The sequence below is a fragment of the Astatotilapia calliptera genome, chromosome 1 (genome assembly GCF_964374335.1).
Source record: "Astatotilapia calliptera chromosome 1, fAstCal68.1, whole genome shotgun sequence".
In the NCBI taxonomy this organism is placed as follows: Eukaryota; Metazoa; Chordata; class Actinopteri; order Cichliformes; family Cichlidae; genus Astatotilapia; species Astatotilapia calliptera.
The window spans coordinates 27,569,993-27,591,245 of NC_137422.1; the positions used below are offsets into that span (position 1 = coordinate 27,569,993).

Sequence of the window (21,253 nt, forward strand, 5' to 3'; positions counted from 1 at the left end):
GAATTTAACTCTAGTCCTTCCTTCAAAATGGCCGACAGGAAGGAAGCATCCTCAGACAGGGGCAGAGCCCCTCCCATTTCTGAAGGGGACCTTGAGTTGAATGTTTTTCTTTCTCATTAAATCCGAAAAGGGAAAGACGGAAGAACCGGCGTGACATTGCTTTGTCTTTTCCACGCTGTCAAACATAGGGTAACTGAAGAGATTCTCAATGACGCTGACTATTTCTTTGAAACATAAACACTATAAATTCTAAAAGCACATTCTATGATTCTGACACCTTCTATCAGCTGAATGTATTAAGAGATATTGTAATTCAGGATCAGTAACACCATGCCTGATTTGGATAATAACTGTGTGCTGCGGGCCATATTTCAGAGCTCCTGTCCTCTCATAACAGAGCCACAAGATTTTGGTGAAACTCTGAGGAGCCAGTTTAAAAAAACGTTGCCCTTACCTGAAGTGTTGCTGGTCCCAAGACCTTAATCCTTGGTGGACTGAGGCCAGCGGGTCGAGAAGGTCTGGTGGTAATACTGACCCAGGGCCCTGTAACAACAAACATTTTTTGTGCAATTTAAAAGCTGCAGCACTAGTCCCTTCTTGGGCAGACTGAATTTACTTTTACTCAAGCTTGTTATCAAAACCTTACCTGTGGTGTTGCCCGCTTGATTATGGAGCACAAGTCGATACTGGTAAGTAGTCCAGGGACTGAGAGCTGATGAAGAGTCCAGGAAAGAAAGAGGCGAAGGATCAGGCAGAAGATGACCCACTGTGGAGACTTGTTTGGTCCCAGCAACTCTGCGCTCAATCACCCACCTAGAGCCAGAACAAGATACATTTGAAAAATAATGCATATTGTATTTTTGCAAAGAGTTTATAAGTGTTTCAGAGTTTATGTCATTTTGTCTTACCGTTCTAATGGTCCATTACTCTGCTCTGCTGTACCCCACGACAAGAGGACAGATGTGGGTGTATCTGAGTAAAGATGAGGTGCAGGAACCCCTTCAGGCGGAGCTGGGAGGGTGCGAATATGCTGAGACCTCTCAGACACTGAACAACCTGCATTAGTGCACGCTTCCACCTTGACATTGGAAAGCAAATTTTAAAACATCATAACGTGTTATGACTACAAGGTTATCAGTGTAAGACCAAGAATTTTAATCTGTAAATCTGGCACTTTTAACTGCTAAGCTAGCATATTTATTACATGCAAAACACCATAAAGCAGTTTATTAACTAAAATGTAGTACCTGGAAGCTGTAGGCTTGGTAGGGAAGTAGACTGAGGAAGGTGTAATTGGTGGTATTCCCTAGAACAGTGACTGAAAGAGGTGTTGATCTTGAAGCTGCACTAGAAGGGGCACTATGGAATGGACCATCTTCTATAAAATGTTCAGTATTAAAGTTTACTGCACTATACTGTGGTGTTGACACCGAGAGGATGGCAGATACACTGGTGATATCAGGTTCAGTGGGGTGGAATGAGAAGGTACTGGTGCCTTCGCTCACATCAACAACATGAGTGGATTCATTCTGGTTATCTGCAATGCCAGGTTTCAAGATGGCGATGTGGCTCGAGTCTTGGTGGGTGGTTAGACTGGATGATGGTCTGGGGTTATGACCTGAGTTTAGATATGCACCCTTTGTACTGGGAAGCAGACTTGGGTTAGGAGTCCACCTGATGCTGGAGAATGAACTGGGTTTATAGTGTAAAGAAGTGACAGAGGTGGGGTAAAGATAAAGGGTATAATTTGTGATAATTCCATTTGGTTGTGTGGGAGGAACCCAGGTAATTGATACACTACGAGGTTGAAGCCCTGATACAGTTGGGGTGTCTACTGGTCCTGGACCTGCAGAAAGAGGAAAAATAATGATAATAAGAGATGGAGTGGAAAAGAAAAGACAAGAAACCTTTTAAAAGACTGTAAAAAAGCAAGGAGGGGGGATTTCAAAAGAATTATTTGACTAGTAACATCAAGAATGACATCAGAAGGACAAAGAGTGATTTTGCCATCCCTATCCAAGGGATTAACATGAAAATTCTCTTTCTCTCTCAATTTCCTCCCAAGAGCAAACTAAGGTTGTATTTATAGATTTTGTGGTACTTATGATTGAATAAATTTGATTCTGCATCTTTCAGTAGTGAGATATTTAGGCTAGACTGGACTGCAAGGAACATTCTAGCTTAACAATGAGCAATAAATGTTGTAAAAAGATAAATTTGATTAATTATACTGACCATCATGGATGAAGCAATAGAATCTTAGAACGGCAAGGGGTAAAGACTTGAGCAACTTTTACACAGACTGCTTTGTAATGATCAGAACTGGGTTCTAGCATTTCTGAAATGACAAAACTTGCAGGGGAATCCCCTATCTATCCATCCATCCATCCAATTAAGAAAATCTTGCAGTATTCACCAAACATAAGGTCAGGAGAACCAAACTGAGTGATAGAGACAGGACAGGACAGGAAATTTATGTCCACTGTCATTCTCATTAAGTGTGAGTGCCACCAAGACCCCAAATCATCATATTCAAAATATCCAGGTAGCTGTTCACATCAGTAGACTAATGGCAAACACGGATCACATCACATGAACCTATACAAGACGTACAGAAGATATTCAGAGTGACACTTCACTTTATGGTAGCTCATTTGAAGGAAATGCCCCCTCCCCCCTCCTTACTGGGCATTTATATCCCACTGTACTGCCCTATAATGGACACACAAAGGTGCATGTCCATATACATAGACATGTCCTTCTTAACGCACACACTCACATGCCCACACCCACTGCGATGCAGTATAGCAGTAATGGTGCTGTGTGAAGGGCAAGCAGATCAAGGTGACTGAGCGGACTGAGGGAGCGTGCTGCGTCGCTAAGTGCTACCGCTAACCGCTAACGGCTTTCCCAGATGGCGGTGTGTATGTTTGTGTGTAAGGGAGAGACAGAGAGGGAGAGTGAATGAAGATGAGAAGCTAAGAGTATGCAGGCATGACTGTATGAGAGATAAAGTGTGCAAGCATGTATATGTGTATGTCAGCATGCATGTAGTCATGTAGATAACAGCTGTATAAGTACAGTATGTGCACACTAACTGAGAGGCCTTGCTTCCCACAGAGTTAAATGCAAGCTAACATCTAGTAACTGGACTGGGATGTCCTATTTCTTACTAAAGTTCAAAAGATTTTGAATGTCTTTTAGGCAAATCTTAAAGTTGACCAATTATGATTTTAGTGTGCTTATTATTCAGGTGAACGTATGCACAAATACTATCTGTGAGGCAAAAGCTCACACACCAGACTGCTCTAAAGTCTTGCTCTTGGACTGTTTTTTTCTACTCTTGGCTCTGTATGATGCCAGTGAAAGGGGATATCCTTAACACGGCCATATCCGACATATAGCTGTAGCTGTTAGCCAGCAGCCCCACCCACCTGCCGTTCAAACCTCCTGTGAGAAGGAGCCTATTGAAAGTAATAGACTCCTGGAACTAAAACATCTTGTTTCAGACAGTGGATAAACTGAAGGTCTGCACCATGGCCCAGCGCAAGATAAATAAGGATGATTTTGAACTTTTAATCACTCAAAGCTACTCCACGAATAAAAATATGGGAAGTAAGATTAGAGATACCCTCTACCACGTTTCATACCTTGCTTGCATTTGACTTCATTTTTGTTTCTCGTGTATTAAATAGTCTGACAGTAATCTCTTTTGTACATGAACAAATCAAGTACTATTTAGCATTACATTTTGACGTGGTTGCTACTATTACAAGGTGTAGGAAGCAGGTGAAGCGTTTTCAGGAGTTCAACAATTTCTTAAAATGTTTTTGATAGTGAATTTGGACCTTGTGAGTTTCACAACTTCGCAATATCATTACACACGAAATTTTATAATGCATATTACGGATTTACTTGTTAGTTATTAACAACTATAGTGCTATCTCACCTGCTCATTGCTTAGGTTTGTTTCCGCTCACACTACCTCATGTTTTGGAATGAGAATAAATGACTTAAAATCTTGAACACACACAAACAAGTTAGACAAAGGCCCATCACAAGTAAAAACATAGCTGCACTGAGATGGCAAATCTCTCCCTCTCTCACTCACACACACACACACACACACACACACACACACACACACACACACACACACACACACACACACACACACACACACACACACACTCTATCGCCCACACAAATAAACAACAGCATAAAAACAGTGATGTAAAGCTTGGGTGATTTTTACAGATCACAAATGCTCCCTCCCTCAGTCTGTGTCCCGTTTCCTTCTTCTCTCTTCCTTTCACTGACCGTTCTCCCTCCCTCTCCCTCTTCTCTACCACCGCTCCCATTTTCTCTTCATTCTCGACCCCCCACTCATGCCTTGTGTCTAGGTCTCTCTCTTTTTCTCTTGCTTCTTCTCTCTCTCTGGTCCCCCTGCTAAATAAACAATGCAGGGAGTTGACCTTTTGGGTTAACAGGTTTTTATGCTAGCTCTACTCAGCACTCACACTGATTCAATTACCACCAAAGGTCCAGTGAACCCCACGAATAACCAAGAGCCCGTCTCTCTGTCTGCCTACGCGTATGCATGTGTGCCTTGCTGCATGCTTGCATTGTCTTTGCGGAGGGTTGGGATGTAAACCTACCTGTTTGTTGAATGTCTAATTAGACAATCTGTATCTTTCTGTCTTTTTAAATATAATGTTGCCCTCTTTTTTTATCCTTAAGATGTCTGTTTAAAAAACTGACACTTAAAAACATGGACTGAATATGCACCTAAAGGTAAACAAATAGAAATTCCTAAACTGCAAATAATCTCGCCACAAAACACAATCCAGTCACCTTGATTCAATCCCTATCAACTAACCAAAATAACCCCTGTTGTTACCCCCATTCCTCCCTCAATCCCTCTCTCCTCCCCTCCTCCATACCACCCTTTTCCCTCTAAGTGTTGAGTGTTATTTAGGCTTTACTGGCGCGTGTAAAATTCTGCAATTTGAAGGGCTGTTAAGTTTTTCAATTGAAATTTTCATTTAAGATGCATGTGATGCTTTTTTCCATTTTATTTTTTCTTTTTTACTGACGCTTTACAGCTCTCTGGACAGAAAGGGAACGAGCGTTGAGGGAATGCATACTTGCCTCTCTGGTTCCCTGACTCCTTATCCTTCATTCTCTCTCCCTCTCACCCTTCTGTCTTTCCATCTCTCATCCTACCCTTCCTCTAATCTCTTCATTCCCTATGCCCCCCACCCCTCCCCCCTCTCATACCTTTCTCCACACCTCCCACTATCACTCCTCCTCTCTCCAGTAAAACACAGTAGCAGAAGGCTAAAACAGGAGTGCAGGGCCGCCAAGCCTTAAATCACATTTATAAGGATTTGGTTAGCATAGTAATAACACAATCAACTGACAAGGGCTTGGAGAAAGGGAGGGAGGAGGGTGTGTGTATGCATGTCTACTTGTGGGTGTGTAGGTGATATGCTGCTTCTTGTGTATGTATGTGTGTTTCTGTGCAGCTAACGGTCAGTCCATGTATATTTAAGTGTGTACATTTGTGTGTATCCATGTGAAGAGATGAGGAAGGGTATTATTTTTAGTCTTGCGCAGGGTCCCATGCATGCTTGTGTTTGTGTGTGTGTGTTTGGGGGCATGTGTGTATGTGGGTGACTGGGCTTTTGAAGGTGAATCGAGGCTCCTAGGAGTCATAATGAGGACAAACGCTGAGCTTTACTGTTATCAAGATGCTTACGACATGGTGTCAAAACGTGACAAGAAATAAAGTATGCTGCATTTGATATCTTTACTTTTTCCACAGATTATTTAATGTCATTTCTGCCTTAGAATTCAATGAAGAGGCTATGAGAAGTAGGATAATACATGACCAAGGTCACAAGCTTGATTTGTACTCATAACATCACCAGTATATGAGATGCACATTAGCCTTTAAGTTACTAAAAGCATCATGATACTTTTAACTTATCGGTCATTTGTGATTTTCCACATTTTTCAGATCCTGGGAGTGATTAATTTATTTCAGGTAACCTTCTAGTATATCCTCATAATTCATACAGAGAGTAGGCAAACTGAAAAGCAACATTTGGCTTTTCAAACTGTAAAGTGAAACTATGTTGGCAAGTTATTCAAATCGGTGAGAAATCATTCAGTATAGAAATTCTGTTACATAAGCATTCCTACTGTTTGTGACACCATATGTAAAAGAAAGCATATCTAAATACAAGTTCAGGTGGTGAACATGTATTTATTCATTGGTTATCTTTTGATATGTAAAATTTAAAGCAGGATTGTGCTAACATTGTTTCAGAATTTCTTGGAAATGCAAACTGACCAAAATACAGGAGAATTAAGGTAGGATAATATTTTATTAATGTAGCCGCTGAATAATTAAGTAACATGATTTTTTGCTTTCTGTCATTTACCCTAACCTTACTCCTGTTGTGGTTCCTGCTTTACACTTCTTGTTTCACTTTTTGATCACACTTACCTTTGTAAAAAAAAATAAAAAATGTTTTTTTAAAAACCTCTATTGTTGTTTAATGTTTTTGTTCACACATGTGCACTTTTCATTTCTAAGACTACTTGGTCAAGATCGTTTTATTCAAATGGCTCTTTAGTCATACTCTCACAATAACGCTCTATAACACACTCACACACAGACACCCACACACACATACACACACTCTTAGATCACTTAGCTGGTGTGAACATGGGAGTAGACAGAGGAAAGGGAGCTGTCCAACACAGCTAGAGTTTATGTTCACAGGAGCCGTCTGTCTGTTCTGCAGCAGCAGGAATTCATAGGGACCAAATTACATTAAAAAGATAGATATAAAACTTTAATGGAATGATAAAAAGGAAAGGAGGAAGCACGAGTCTCTCTCTCTTTCTCTGTTCTATCATTAGCCTTCTCCTTTCTTCACTCTTCCCCTCAGTTACTCATTTTACCTTTTTCTCTTTCTATTTTTCCTCTCTTTACTTTTTCACCCCTTTTTTATACTATTTTTTCCTTGATCACCCTCAAAAAGTGAAACAATTCTGTAAAAAATGTAAAAAAAAAGAGAAAGAAGGAGAAAGAAAAAGGAATTACAACAGAAGAAGAAAAAGACAGAAAAAAACCCAGAAATTAAGAAGTAAGAGAAAGAAGTAACAGTATATAAATGTGGATAAAGTGAGATCATATCCATAGTGTTAAAAATGGTTCGTGTCGACACACGCTATATTATATACAGTGTTCTGCCAAAGTGAAAAACTTACAAGGTTACAGCTCACACTTGCACATAGAGATCAGGTTAGAATGATCTCCTTCAAAAGGATAAACCCAAAGGACCACTCTATAAAGAATGACTGAGTGTGTTAAGATCAAATGTACAGTATATGTCACTTGAGCGACTGTGTGAATGTGTGTGTGACTTTCAGTGAATGTATATATGTCTGTCGCTGTGTTCAGATTTGAGATTTATGTCAGAATGAACGCTGCGTGTATGAATTCCACAAATGCAGGACAACAAATATAAAATTCAAACTATTAGCCTTACTATACGTTACATCACCAAATGAAATGCAAAAGGTTGTCATTTATTCTTGTATGAGAGAGAGACGAGATTAAGCAGAGAATGTAGCCCCTCTTTTCTTTCCCTGCTAGGATGATAAGAAGATGGTTTACGGTGACAAATTACACATCAGTGTAAGGGAAATCCAATCTGCCTGAATGTGGCTTGCTCCCATCATAGGTTTAAATCCCTTTTTTATTAAGAACTTTTACACCTATTCTGTATTCATTATTATGGTAAAACAATTTTAATGAATATTTTAAAAATGTACATTTTTACATTTAAAGGATGCAGAATTGAAAATTCATGTCAAATGTGACATTTATTTATTAATAATTACTTGAATCCAATATGACACCAAAAGTCGTGAACAGGAATAAATGCTTATAAATGGCTGGAATCATTAGTGCAAAGAGATTGCTCCATTACATACATGCTTATTGTCAAAATAAATACACAAATCTGTCTGATCTTTGTGGCAACTGGGTGCAGTTTAGATAGCATCCCAAAGCCTTGTGTTGCATCTCTGCATGAAGTGTCGTAACTGAGCATCAGGAGGTCTGTTATCGATGAGAAGGCCAAGGACTTATGCATGTGCATGACACATACGTTCTCAGCGTGAGACAGAGAGACACTAAGAATGTTTTCATTCTTGCATTAATAGTCAAGACACAAACAGAAACACGAGTGCAACAAAAACAAGTGTAACAAAAGCCCTGTGTGTGTGTGAGTGCATGTGAGTGTGTGTTTGCTAGAGGGAATTCAATTCTGCATAGCAATGAGAAAAGCGCAGGGCCATAATTTAATGCATCCTAAATGGCTGCAGTTGTGTGTGTATGAATAGGTGTGTGCGTGCATGGTATGTCATGGTATATGTGTAACTGCACTTGTCTTCGTGTCACTGCGTATGTATACGTACACTACACATACATGTTTTGTACACATTTGTGTTTGTGTGCGTATCAATGTATGCAAATCTCACCTGCTTAATGATAATGTATGTGATAATAGCGTGGTACTAATTAATTTATAACTTTGCACTGAGGAGGCTGTTCCAGTGGCTAATATGATTCTATTACAGCAATTAGCCCACAATGACACTGGCTAGGTCACTCACACACAGACACACACCTTACAGTATGTGAAACTCCCCATGTCTGTGTGTTTCACCCAGCGCTGTTTGAGCCCGTGTTTTCACCACCTTCTGCAGCTTTAGTTGTTCTCTCTCCCTCTCATTTCACACCTCCACTGAAAAAACATTTATACTTTTATAAAATAAACCTTGGAGGGAGTCGCAAAAAAGAGAACTAAGCCGAAGCCACATGTTTATTGTCTAATGAGTCTATTGCTTAGATGATCATCTAATGATCTGTCAGACTCCTTGAGTTTAACTTTAACACAGCAAAACAGGTGGACCGCAGAAGCCTATCACTGCCAACCACTTCGCAGTCAGTCGCACAACTTGGAAGGACTTGACACAAGATACACCTTGAAATACAACAAAACAATACCAGAAACCAGTACCAATAGGTAACCTACAAAAAAGCAGTACAGCAGTTTCACTGACCCGTAACATGTTTATTTAAAGAAATTATTACTGTTTTCATGGTTATTTATTGGAAACATTTATTTATTTTTTTAAATTATATTTGCATAGTTTATGCGCATTGAAGCTGTCTGTACAAATCTATGTAAAATGTTTTGGGCACTAGTGTGTGTGAGTATGTCCACTTACTGTCCTCTGCAGTGCGAAGGGTTGTCCAGAGGCTTGCCGTCTTCCCGTGTGTATGCGAGACCACCACTCTAAATAGGTAAGGCGTGTATGGTGATAAGCCCTCTAAGTAATAGGAAAAGGTGTCTGTTGCATTTTCCAAAAGCCTAGAAGTGGATGGACACAAGCACAAATTCATTCATGGACATGTATTTGGGTCTGTGATGTGCTCTGTTACCTGGTGGTCACAGAGTGACAGCAGATTTAAATATGCTGATCTTGCACTTTGCATGCTCTTGTGTTTTAGTGGACACAAATCTGATGTTACAAAACTTCATTTTCAGATTTTCTGATGAAGAAACCAATCTGGAAAATTTCCTGAATTACTAGCAAAGCTTTACTGTTGCAGGAGTTACCATTTTTTTTAAAATAAAAACATATGCAACACCATACTTTCTACCTTAGACCAAATGTTACTCTTTAATGCTTCATCAGAGAGATTCAGCACCGGACAGCTTCTTACGTTCCTTAGGTTAATCATGTCAACATTGTACGTAGTTATTAAATCCCTTTTAGCGTACACTTAAGGCCAGAGAGATGTGCATGTGAGAAGTGAAAAAAAAAAGGATCTGAATAGTCACAAAGTATGTAATTCATACTTCAGTGGGAAAAGTTACCGGTGTCAAAGCAAAAGGTTTCTGAAAAAAACAATTTCATTATACTTAAAAAAAATGGTTTGTTTCTTAAATAGATTCCAAAGTGTAAATTCAAATATATTTTAAGTAAAACATTATAATAATGCCCAAATTTCATAGGGTTCCTAAACACTGGCTGCCTATGCATTATGTACAGTTTTTTCCATAGCCTTTTATCTTATTCCCATGCCTTACCTGGCCCATCATATAATCATACAAAGGAATCTAGGACAAAGTAAAAGAATATTGTCATAAATGAGCGACCGTTGACCATTTAGCTTCAGATGGATAGAAGGGATGAATGAATGAATAAATCAGAGAACAATGAGATTTCCATAGCAGAGGAGGAGGAGGGCATGGCTGTCTGATATATAATACATGTAGCTAGTCATTTATTTATTACCACAGAATGAGAGCCTCCTCTTCTTGGATTAAATTGCAATTTGTTGTCAGGAAGCATGTAATGAATACATATCAGATGCACACCCTCTCTCCCTCTTTTTATTCTATCACACTTTCTTTGCCCGTGTCTCCCTCTCTCTTCCATGTCTTTGGTTTTTTTTGTCTTTCTGACTCTACATCCTGTCATTCCCTCTCTGGATTTCTGATGTTATGTCCTACTGAAGTGACATATTCACAGTTGTGCTGTATAATGTGCTCCTTTATATGTGCATGTGTAGGCTATGTGCACATGCACATTTTCTGATATTTAGAGTATGTAATATGTGTACTTTGTTGTGTGTGTGTCCAGTTACTTTATTGCTACTCTTCTCAGAAAACTTTTATGCATTGTGGAAAACGGTTTGCAAACTTGTCCATCTGCTTTGACTCTGCATTTTATGGTGTCTCTCACCTTATGATAGGCCTCTGTGGGGATGTCCTCATTTGCAGACTGTAGTAGAGTGGGCCTGGTGCATTAGAGTTGACAGGGGCGGACCAGGACACGTTCAGACTGGCATTAGTTGCATGGGCTAGAGTTGGAGGTGACAATCCATCAGGGGCTAAGAAGGAAGAAAGTATGTTGAGAAGAAGACAAGAAGAAGGAGCAGGGGAGTACAAAAATATGGAGGAAGTCAGTCGGTGAAATGAAAAGATTAGACATTTAGAGAGTAAGAAAAAAAAACAAAAAAACCATAAAAAGGTATGTCCATTTCATCTAACTGATCAACTTCACTGTAACGCAATGACACCTCTCACAGTGTGGAGTATAAAAAGCACAACCAGATATACTCATCACTCTCACATTCATACAAATACACACACTGCATTAAATCCACAAAGTCCACGTCTTCTTAGCTCAGTGTGACAGTAAAGTCTTAGTGTTGGAAAATCAGTAAACAAGCCAGAATCAATATGATAGCTGAACAGAAACACAGAACATTTGTGCAAAGACAGAATAAAATGAGATAAGCTGCAAACAACAAGTACATGATGGAAATCAGAGTGACTGCACTGTTGACTATGTGAAATAAGAGCAGGCCCTCCGATGTATAAAGTGACCCTTCAATCAAAAATTGTGCGATGTCCACTTCAACAAGACTGATTGCTGAAGACATCTTATTCTAAAGATGGCTGTTACAACTGCACACAGGCATACACGATGTGTGAGAAAAGCCTAAAATAACACTTTCAATGTGGATTCAGAATAATTTAGTGGTGGTCCATCAACATAACTCAACCCTCTAGTATACATTCATTATATTAATGCATACACAAAGCACATCGATTTTAAAAACATGACACAAAAGCCCTTTTTAAAAACAAAAAACAAAACAACTAAAGAATCACCATGTATGTGTGTCAGATGTGACTTGTCCATTTTTTTAAAGGCTTATTTGTGGCTATGTTTGCAATTGTGTCACTATCCTTATCCAGTTCTCGCTCACAAGATTTACTAAGTCCTTAGAGGAAAGGAAGCTTGGAAAACAGAAAACTAAGAAACAGAAAACAAAATATGAGTGTAACACAACAGATATCAGAGGATTACCTTAATTGGCTATTTAATACCAACTTTGGCCTTTATTTCTAATCAGTTTTTATCAACCTTATATATTCTGTACCACCAGTCTTAGTCAACCTCTCCTACAACTGTGCAAACAATCACCTGCACTTGACTTAATGACTGCTTCTCGTAGGCTGTCTGCTCTCCATTTCAAACCAGACCAAATTGGCTGCTCTTATTTTACCCGTGTTTATGAAAAAACACCTGAAAAAACACGTCTTCATTTTAGATCAACAGTAGTTGGGTAAAAGCCTGCTGAGTTTCAAGAGGCAGCATTATAAGCAAATTAGGATAGGTCAAGTGAACATCCTGTCACTCGAAAGGCACCACAATGCTATCAGAATGGAGTGAGCAGTCGATTAGTAGGAAAATACACGGAAAGCGCGGAAATGGAGATCCTGCTCTTTTACAGTCAAACAAGCATTTAACAAATTACTGAATTGATACGATACACCTGAACTTAGATTTAGATTAAAATGACCCTCTGATTTGCATTCAGAGATTCAGTGGATTTTTTAATGACCCAGTTCATTCCTTGAGTGTGTGTATTTAGCTAATTCATCAAAAGATGATTCCTGCTTCTCTGACATACACACACACACATATACGTACAGATATGCACACGCAAAACACACTGTTGGTGAGCCTGTGTCTCTCTCATGCTGTGTTAGTAGGTACAATATCAGAGGTGTCACTAATCGTTTTAAACTATGCACTTTTATGTTCACTTCTCTCTCTCTGCTCTCCTCCTCCTCAGCTCCTCTGTCTCTTGCTCCGCTATCTTCTCTCTGTTCTTTCATAGAACAAGGACGCATCAAGACAGTTTGCCTTATAGAAGTCTAAAGAGATGCCAGAGGCATAGAGGTAGAAAGAGAGGAAACGTCTGGTATTTAAAATTTATACTTTCTTATGCCTTTGTTTTGAACTTGAACAGGAGAACTTTCCTAAGTCTGTCTTTTGTTGTTGACTCACTAAGACATGGGTGTGGTATGTGCAAGGGTGTACATATTCAACCCTTTTGATAACATTAGCTAAAGTGGTAAAATGTGTGTCTATAGGTGTGTGTGTGTGTGTGTTTGTATGTGTGTGTGCATGTTACAATTATCTCCAGACTGCTCTGATCAGCTTTGACATTTATCAGTATGCACAATCAGTCTCTATTCTACACGATTACAATACAAACACACACACACACACACACACACACACACACACACACACACACACACACACACACGGGCTGTGTAAATCAGAAATATGTTTTCACATCATTAAGTCAAGTCAATGATGTGTATGTCGACTCCAGTGAATAATTGTTTTTTTTTCCTTTGCAGAGCAAGCTATAAAAATAAACCTTTCCAGTTCACAAGAACAGCAATTAAAATCAAAGTAATCTTAAAAATATCGCCACAGTTCATGTTTTGTGTGTGGCGTGAGAAACAAATCTACTAGAACAGTCATTTAATTAAGACCTTAGAAAAATTTCAATACCACAGTCATACTATTATCATCATTTTTTTCCCAAGGATTTTAATTTTAATTTGTTGTAGATCAACTGTGACTTAAATTAAAGGATTAAATAATTTCAAAATGCAAAAAAATGAGGAAAAAAACAAATAGCATTATTGAGAAAATAAATAATGTTTAATAATTTGGTAAAAATTGCAGGGATGTTGAAAGCAATGAGAAAACTGCACCTATGAGAATCTACCTTTGATAGTTTCAGCCTTTTTTAAATAGACAATGCAGACAGTGGGCATGAAAGCAGGGAGAGAGTACGGACAATGATACTCAGTTAATGGTCTGAAGTGGACTCAAACTCAGGCAGTTCAAGTCTCTAAACCAGGGGTGGGGAATTCCAGGTCTCAAGGGCCGGTGTCCTGTAGGTTTTAGACTTGATCCAACACAGCTGATTTAAATGGCTGCATTTCCTCTTCAACATGTCTTAAAGTTCTCCAGAGGCTTGGTAATGAACTAATCATTTGATTCTTGTGTGTTGACCCAGGGTGATATCTAAAACCTGCAGGACACTGGCCCTTGAGGCCTGGAGTTCCCTCACCCCTACTCTGAACTATACCTCACCAGGCAGTAGCATTTCGCTATATGAGTTTCTTGCTCAAAGGAGTGACACAGTTCCTTGGTGCCCCTGCTAAACTTTGCTGATCTAGCATAGCAAGTTCAGGTTTTTGTGTAACCAGCTAAGAGCAGGTCAAGAACGATGTAAACTGAAGCAATGAAGAGCACCTGTTGGATAAACCTTTAGAGCCTTTCGATGGATGATCATGATATTTGAAACTGTGACACAGTGAAAAAATTATGCAGTTCTAGTAATGATCAAATTAATAATGATAAGAAAGTCTTTGGCGTGTGAGTACCTGCTGGCAGTGTAGTAACACTGAGTGGCAGGCTCTCAATACAACCCTGTGTATTACAGCCTCTGATCCAGAAGCTGTAGCTAGTGTAAGGCTGCAGGTCTGTCACAGACAACCAGACGCCTGCTGCTGTACCTCCATCCAATGCACCATCACCATCTAAGAGACAGAGAAAGAAAGACATGTAAGGTCTTAGGCCAAGCAATGTATAGCTAAAGATAATGAAAAACAGTGAATGTTTTTTATTAGTGTTACCACTCTAAAGACAGAAAAGTGACTTGTAAGAGATGCATAAAAAAAGAAAGAAAAAGGAAAGAGGAATGAGAGAGAGGTCGTGAGAGAGAAAAACCCCCACTGAGATTAACTTGAGAGTAATCGAAAGAGAGAGGTCTCCATATTGAGGTTATGCAAGGATAGTCAAAGAAAAGGGATCAGAAAATCATAGTAAGCAAGCCTATCCAATATATTTATACAGACACACCCACACACACGTAATTCTGTGTGGATTGATGAAGGCCGTTTGTATCAAAGAAACAGGAGGTTATGGGCAACTAGAGCGAAACACTGTCTCTCTTTTCCTTCCACACTGTTTCTATCCTTCTCTCCACTCATCTGTTGGGTTCTCTGTGAGGCATAGATCAAAGTGCCTGACAGTGAGTGTGTATGACAGGGAGAGACTTTGTGAATATGCGTAACTGAAAAAATGAGAATATGCGTGTTCTCTTTTCTCGCCATGTCCAGTCTATCTGTTGCTTTTGTTGTCTCCCCGTGGTATTGCTGCTCCTCATATCTTACATTGTTTTTACTGTCTTTTCTAATCCATCTATGGAAATATGAGCTTCTCATCTCCCTTTTTTCTTTATACTATTATTGAATTGCAACTTGACTTTGTTCCTCCTCCTATCTTCATACCACTTTTATAGTCTATACTCCCATGTCATTTCCTCAAATCATTGACACAGTATCAAAAAGAAACAACAACTTGTCATTTCTATGCTACTGTATACTGATTACTTCTTGATTACTTCCCCATTACATGGCTGACTTTCAGTGCAAGCTGACTTTGTGAGTGAGAAGTGTGATTGTGTATTCCAATTTGCATTTGTACTGACATGTCCATTTCTATCTTGATAAAAAGGCTTTACGTCTTTGTAAAGCCTTTTTGACCCTACCCCACCCCTCCAAAAACAGTGCGGATATGTCTACACAATAGGCAGAGTCTCAAGCAAAACAGATATGTTACTATCTATATGTTACTTTTTACCCCGGTAGGAATGACTGTGTATTATTAACATATCCATATCTTTATTCAGAAAATGAGGCTTTCACATTTTACAACTTCCACAGTTGTGATGTGAATGTTTTACAGATAAAGTTGGGTTTGTTGCCTGGCAAATACTATATGAGACCTGTGCATGTGTAAAGATAAAGATGTAGCTTTTCGCTGTTACCTTTGCTTTTGTAGTATATTGTGTAGCTAAGGTTCCCATTCGCTCTAGGAGGGGCTGTCCAATGTGCTCTGAGAGATCTTGAACTCTGATTGGCCAGCTCCAACAGTATAGGACCTTCTGGGGCCATCTCTAATGTACGCATATCCACCTTAGAAGAACACAGATATCAAAATGCATAGAAGAATACAGATATGTAGCATTTTTATCATAGCTCCACTAACACTCATTCATCCAACAGCTATTGGAGAAATACAAAAAACTGAAAATAATGCCTCTCTCAGTCTGATACAACCTGTCTGAAATGTTAAAACTAAGCATTTTCAGATGAAACCACTCTACACAAGTGGCCGGCATTATCTCTGCCACCATTTTTCCGTCCTCTTTCATCATTACAGTCTTCTTCTGTCTCATTTCTTCCTGTCTGACTCTCCTCTGCTGCCTTCGATTCCCTTCCACCTCATCTCTCACTTTGCTCTGGCCATTTACTCTGTCCTCATCATTTACTCTTTTTGCCTGAAATTCCCTTCTTCTCCGACTCCTTTTCTCCTTTTCCTGCCCATCCTATCACCTCTTCCTCTTCTCCACTTCATCCTGTTTCACCCTCCTTCACCTGCCCACCCTCCTCTTCTCTTTTTCTGCTAGGTCAGCAGTTCTCCTGGTGTTTGACTAAACATGGCATCTGTATTGGAAAAGTGCCCCAAAATATGGCCTGTTGTCAGAGGCGTCGTTGAAAATGAAGTGGCATTTCCTACCAAATGTCACCGTGGCCACACCAACCCTCGTTATTGAGCCGAGAGAATCGATCACCTTTATGACTCCCAATGACACACACGTACACACAGACACACGTGTGTGCAGGCATTGCCACATATGATTTTGTGCATTAGTTAAAGCGCTAATGAAACTCATGAAAATAATTCATGCATAATTTTATAAAACTTTTGCTACGCTAAATTTGACGGGTGTATTTGACAAAAATGTAATGTTGTGTTTTGTGTTTCATACTTTTGGTAGAAACTAGAATTCATGTTGAAAAATACTCTGCTGTTTCATGTCATGGTCCCTGTGGTACTCACCAGTTTTTAGTTGTTTCTTGTTTTATTTTCTGCTTGTGCCTTCTGTGTTCAACTGTCTCTATCATCTTAATTAGTATTCATATTTCAGTGTTTCAGCGATAGTTGTTGGAGGTTTTACTTTAAAGTTCAGTTTTCTCATGTTTCTAGCTGTGGTTACTTCCTGCTTTTGTTTCTGCTTCTTACCCACATAATTTAATTAATTCCACCTCTCATCACCAATCTCCCCTGTGTGTCAATAACAGTCCCGTTGTTCCCTTTTTCTTTGTCAGATCATTAGATCCGGTCAGTTTTGCCTACTTCCATACCCTGGATATAAATCTTTCTCAAGTATCTCTTAAAAATAAGTTCAAAAGCCAATATTCGGTCAGTAACACCAACAACACAATTATTTATAAGGCATTACTATATGACAAAGCATCTTACAGTTTGTTATACTATATGCTATAACACTGACTGACCATCGGTCCCTTGCCACAGCCTCGTGCTGTGCAGGCCTGCAGCCTGAGTACATGCCGGCTCCAAGGAGAGAGTCCCTCCACCAAGAAGAACCTCTGGGAGGAACTGGTGTTTAAAATGAGAACTCCATCCAGCCAGAGACCGTAGCTAGTTATAATACCTGGGAAAAGAACACATCTGATTAGAACATGACAGAATAAAAATTTAAATAACAGGGAAAAAATACCCCAGGCAACAATAGAACTGACATTTCTTAACAATCCTTAGTATTTATTACAATAAAAGAAGTCTATTGAACATGGAATTCCCGCTCCTTGTCACATTCTGCTCACATCCCCTGCCCTGAATAACCTCTGACCAAGAGCAACGATTTAGACAGTGATGTTAAGTATCACAACTAATCATAACCATTACAAGCTTTCATCGAGATCATTTCCTGTAGGTTTTCAGAAGATAGTTATACTGAGATAGTTTTACACTCTGTTTGGATTGGTCACTCATATGCAATAATACTGCATCCATAGTGTGAGGCATTACAATCATAAAGAGAGCTTTACTATGACGGGATGCAGTCTGGGTCACTGGATTACAATGCAAATGAAAACTGACTTAGGGGCTGCAGACCTGCCAGTCAGGTAGAGTGATCCAATGATAGAAACAGCACTGAAATGACAAATGTAACCATGAGTGTTAGGAGGATAAAAGCCCTAAGAAGGACAGTTGTACTACGATGAACGGGCGCACACACACACACACACAAATAAGGGTGCAAATAGGTGTGCACACTCTAACCTGCACACGGACAAACTGCACATATGTAGTTTGTACACACGTATCCATTCCCACACACACCAGCACAATCATTACATTACATTACATCCACCTAATAAAAAAATGAAACAGTAAGGTGCCAAATGTGCTTTTCCTTAATAAAAATGCATACAGGGGGCTCAAAAGATCAGCGCTAAGAACTAAGAGTCTATTCTGCTTTAATCATGTGTGGGTTTTATTATTGCTCAATAGAGATATACACACCTATCAGGAAAACGAAGACACGAAAAAACCCACAGACACAAGCTACATCTGGGGAGCTCTTAATGTGGCCAATCACATGCGTGTGAGAGCGTGTGCATATGTGCGCGGACATCTGTATGTGCTTGTGTGTGTGAATAAGCCCATATCAGTATAGGCTGTAATAAAGACAGGTTGGGAAATGAAGCAGCGAATGCATAACAGGCTTATTTCCCCTCTTTGTCTGCGTGTTGCCCCGACCTAATCCCCGAGAGGATTATCCCCCACAAATCCCTGCGGAATTGGGGAGAAGGGGGGAGAAAGAGTGAGAGGAAGGAAGAGAGAAAGAGAAAATAACATAGGATCTAGGTCTTCTGGAACCCATCACCATCATCATCGTGGTTGTTGCCATCCATTTGTATGAAAAAAGGAGTTAGTGAGGAAAAACGTACTGATCTCTTCTTCTTTTCTGAGCAAAAATTAAAGCTTTTTAAGCACGAGATAATCGGGTAATCATGATTAAGTGTTTCCCTTGTTATAAATTTCTGTCATCAACTGAGAAAAGCTTTAAGTAATTTATCCAGGCTAATATGCTCACACATCACAGGGTTTATGGTGCAAAATGCACTCGTGTGGCATTAAGCGTAAAACACACACGATTCACATTCCACACACACACATTGTGGAATTACACATACTTTAACGAGCATGACAGTAACATTTGATAATATGTGGTAGTGTGTGTGGTATGTCAAGAGACTGTGAAATGGGAGGGGATCAAGGGGTTTTCTTCGCTTAATTAATTTGGTTTCATGAGATATACTATTTGTTGATATAGTCCTTGAGATTATCGATAAATACATAATTTTCAGTGCACCATGTCATACATAATGTTACTTAAACTTACTGTATTTTCACGGCTATTTAACTACTTACCTTTAAGAGTTGTATTAAAACACATGAGTTCATTTCAAAGCAAACATCTGCTGACTTGACCTATGTCGATTCAGAAATCAAGATAAACTGTTTAAAAAAGTGGGGCCAATCTCTTTTACAGTAACTACTAACGTATTTCATAATGCATTTCACGTCTTTGGGAGTATTTCTGTGCTTTTATCACAGACAGCGTTTTAGCTTATGCTGATTAATGTGTATTTTCATTGGAACACACAACAACAATTAGCAGGCCATGGACGATATCGGGAAAAAGTAAAAGAGATGCAACACAGCTGCATTAACAGTTCACAAGAGAGAATGCAGACGTTACTTCTTAACCTCTACAAACTGGGATGCCCCATGTTTCTTTTCTACCTACAGGTGAATTCTGCATTCTGTCCTTAGACTGAAGACATACATGCACTGATTTTTGATTTATAGGATGTGGGACGATGAAAACAGAATTAAATTCTGAAACATTTAAAAAAAAAAAGAAAGAAATACAAATCCATATCTATTATTTCCCTTTCAGAAGATTATATCAGTCTTTTGCAAATTTTGATTACGAGAGAGAATCACACTAATAGAATACGGATCACTCGTTGCCTTCTCTAAATAAACCACACAGCTTATGTAGTTACGCTGCTCCTTTTTTGATCACTTTAACTCTTTAAATTCTGTTTTAAATAGACACCTTAGACTCTTAAAATACACTTTCCCCCCAGATTTTAACTGGGGACAGGTGAAGAAGACAAAGGTGAGAAGAGGAGAGAGTAGAGGAGTAGAGAAAACAGAGAGAAAGGCCATCACAGCGAGTCTACGCTCTTTCAGCCTGCAGTTCTCTCTTTAGTCAAAAGGGAGCACTTTTCATCCACTTAAAGGAGCTTGGTGAAGCGCTGTCCTCTCCCTCTCGGTCTCTATTAGTCTCGATCTCAAATTGTTTGTTCTCTCACCCTGTCTCTGTCTCTTTCTCTTTTCGTTATGAGTCCTTTGTGCTCTCTCTTTTTAGTTCCTCTTTCTGTTTCCCTCTTCTTCTTCTCTACTCCTGGAGACTCAACTGATTCCTCTCACTCACATGTAAATGATCTTCTGTTTCACGGTAACAGGAACAGCATCCTTGAAACACGGACAAACCTTTATATCTGTATTTATGTCATAGACACAGGGTTATGGTAAATAGCATCACCTTTTAATCAGTTCTTCAGGTCTATTAATATCACATGCTGTTATCATCATGACATTCTTCTTCTTCTTCCACTTCATTCAATGCTCATGTTATTCTTGATAACAATTTATTTTAAAAAAATCCATGGTTTTGTATTTTTGTGTAGGTGTGTACCCTCTCACCATTCGGAGTGTCAGGAGGAGTCCAGGTGACATTGAGCGCATTGGGGGACAAAGGAGTGACCAGTGGTGCAGGGACATTTTCAGGGGTGCTCTCTTCAGTCTGAGCCTGGCTTGGTGGACTTAAAGTACATCCACCTCCTGTACAAGCCTGCCATGCACACATATACACATGCACACACATAAACAATAACATAAGAATGAATATGATACAAACGAACAAATTGAAAGTCAAAATTAAGGCGCAATGGACTTACAGCTACTGTGATGGTGTAAAGAGTTCCAGGGGTTAGGTTGCGGAGCGTGTAGTCTTCAAAAACTTCAGAGCTGTTATAGGCTAGCACACGCTCTGCACTGTCATGAGACAGGAAGATCAAATAAAACTCCAAAACACCATTTATCTGAGAGGGATGTGACCACCTAGAAATGAAGAGAAAAATAAACATAAAATAAATTCGACCTTTCACTTTTCTGCTTTTCAAAAATCCTAGTGTGAAAACTTTACTGTAGCCCAGTGGGAAACACTTTTAATATGACTATACTTATAATTCAGCCAGTTCCCAGTTATTTCCTATTAATCATTTACTTATGTTTTTTTTCCCTATTTACCTAAAATCTA

The 21,253-nt window shown here is 39.3% G+C and overlaps 1 protein-coding gene across 1 annotated transcript in view; it reads right to left on the bottom strand.

The window, feature by feature from the left end:
- Positions 1-21,253, bottom strand: part of ush2a (Usher syndrome 2A (autosomal recessive, mild)) — a 222,513-nt gene that overhangs the window by 84,178 nt on the left and 117,082 nt on the right. The window contains exons 43-53 of the mRNA XM_026171366.2: positions 20,892-21,054; positions 20,638-20,785; positions 17,346-17,503; positions 15,812-15,959; positions 14,364-14,519; positions 10,840-10,987; positions 9,316-9,458; positions 1,248-1,846; positions 909-1,078; positions 647-813; positions 455-543 (exon numbers count right to left, since the gene is read on the bottom strand). Of these exons, the coding sequence (XP_026027151.2) occupies positions 455-543; positions 647-813; positions 909-1,078; positions 1,248-1,846; positions 9,316-9,458; positions 10,840-10,987; positions 14,364-14,519; positions 15,812-15,959; positions 17,346-17,503; positions 20,638-20,785; positions 20,892-21,054 (2,089 nt within the window). The remainder of the gene's footprint in view (positions 1-454; positions 544-646; positions 814-908; positions 1,079-1,247; positions 1,847-9,315; positions 9,459-10,839; positions 10,988-14,363; positions 14,520-15,811; positions 15,960-17,345; positions 17,504-20,637; positions 20,786-20,891; positions 21,055-21,253) is intronic.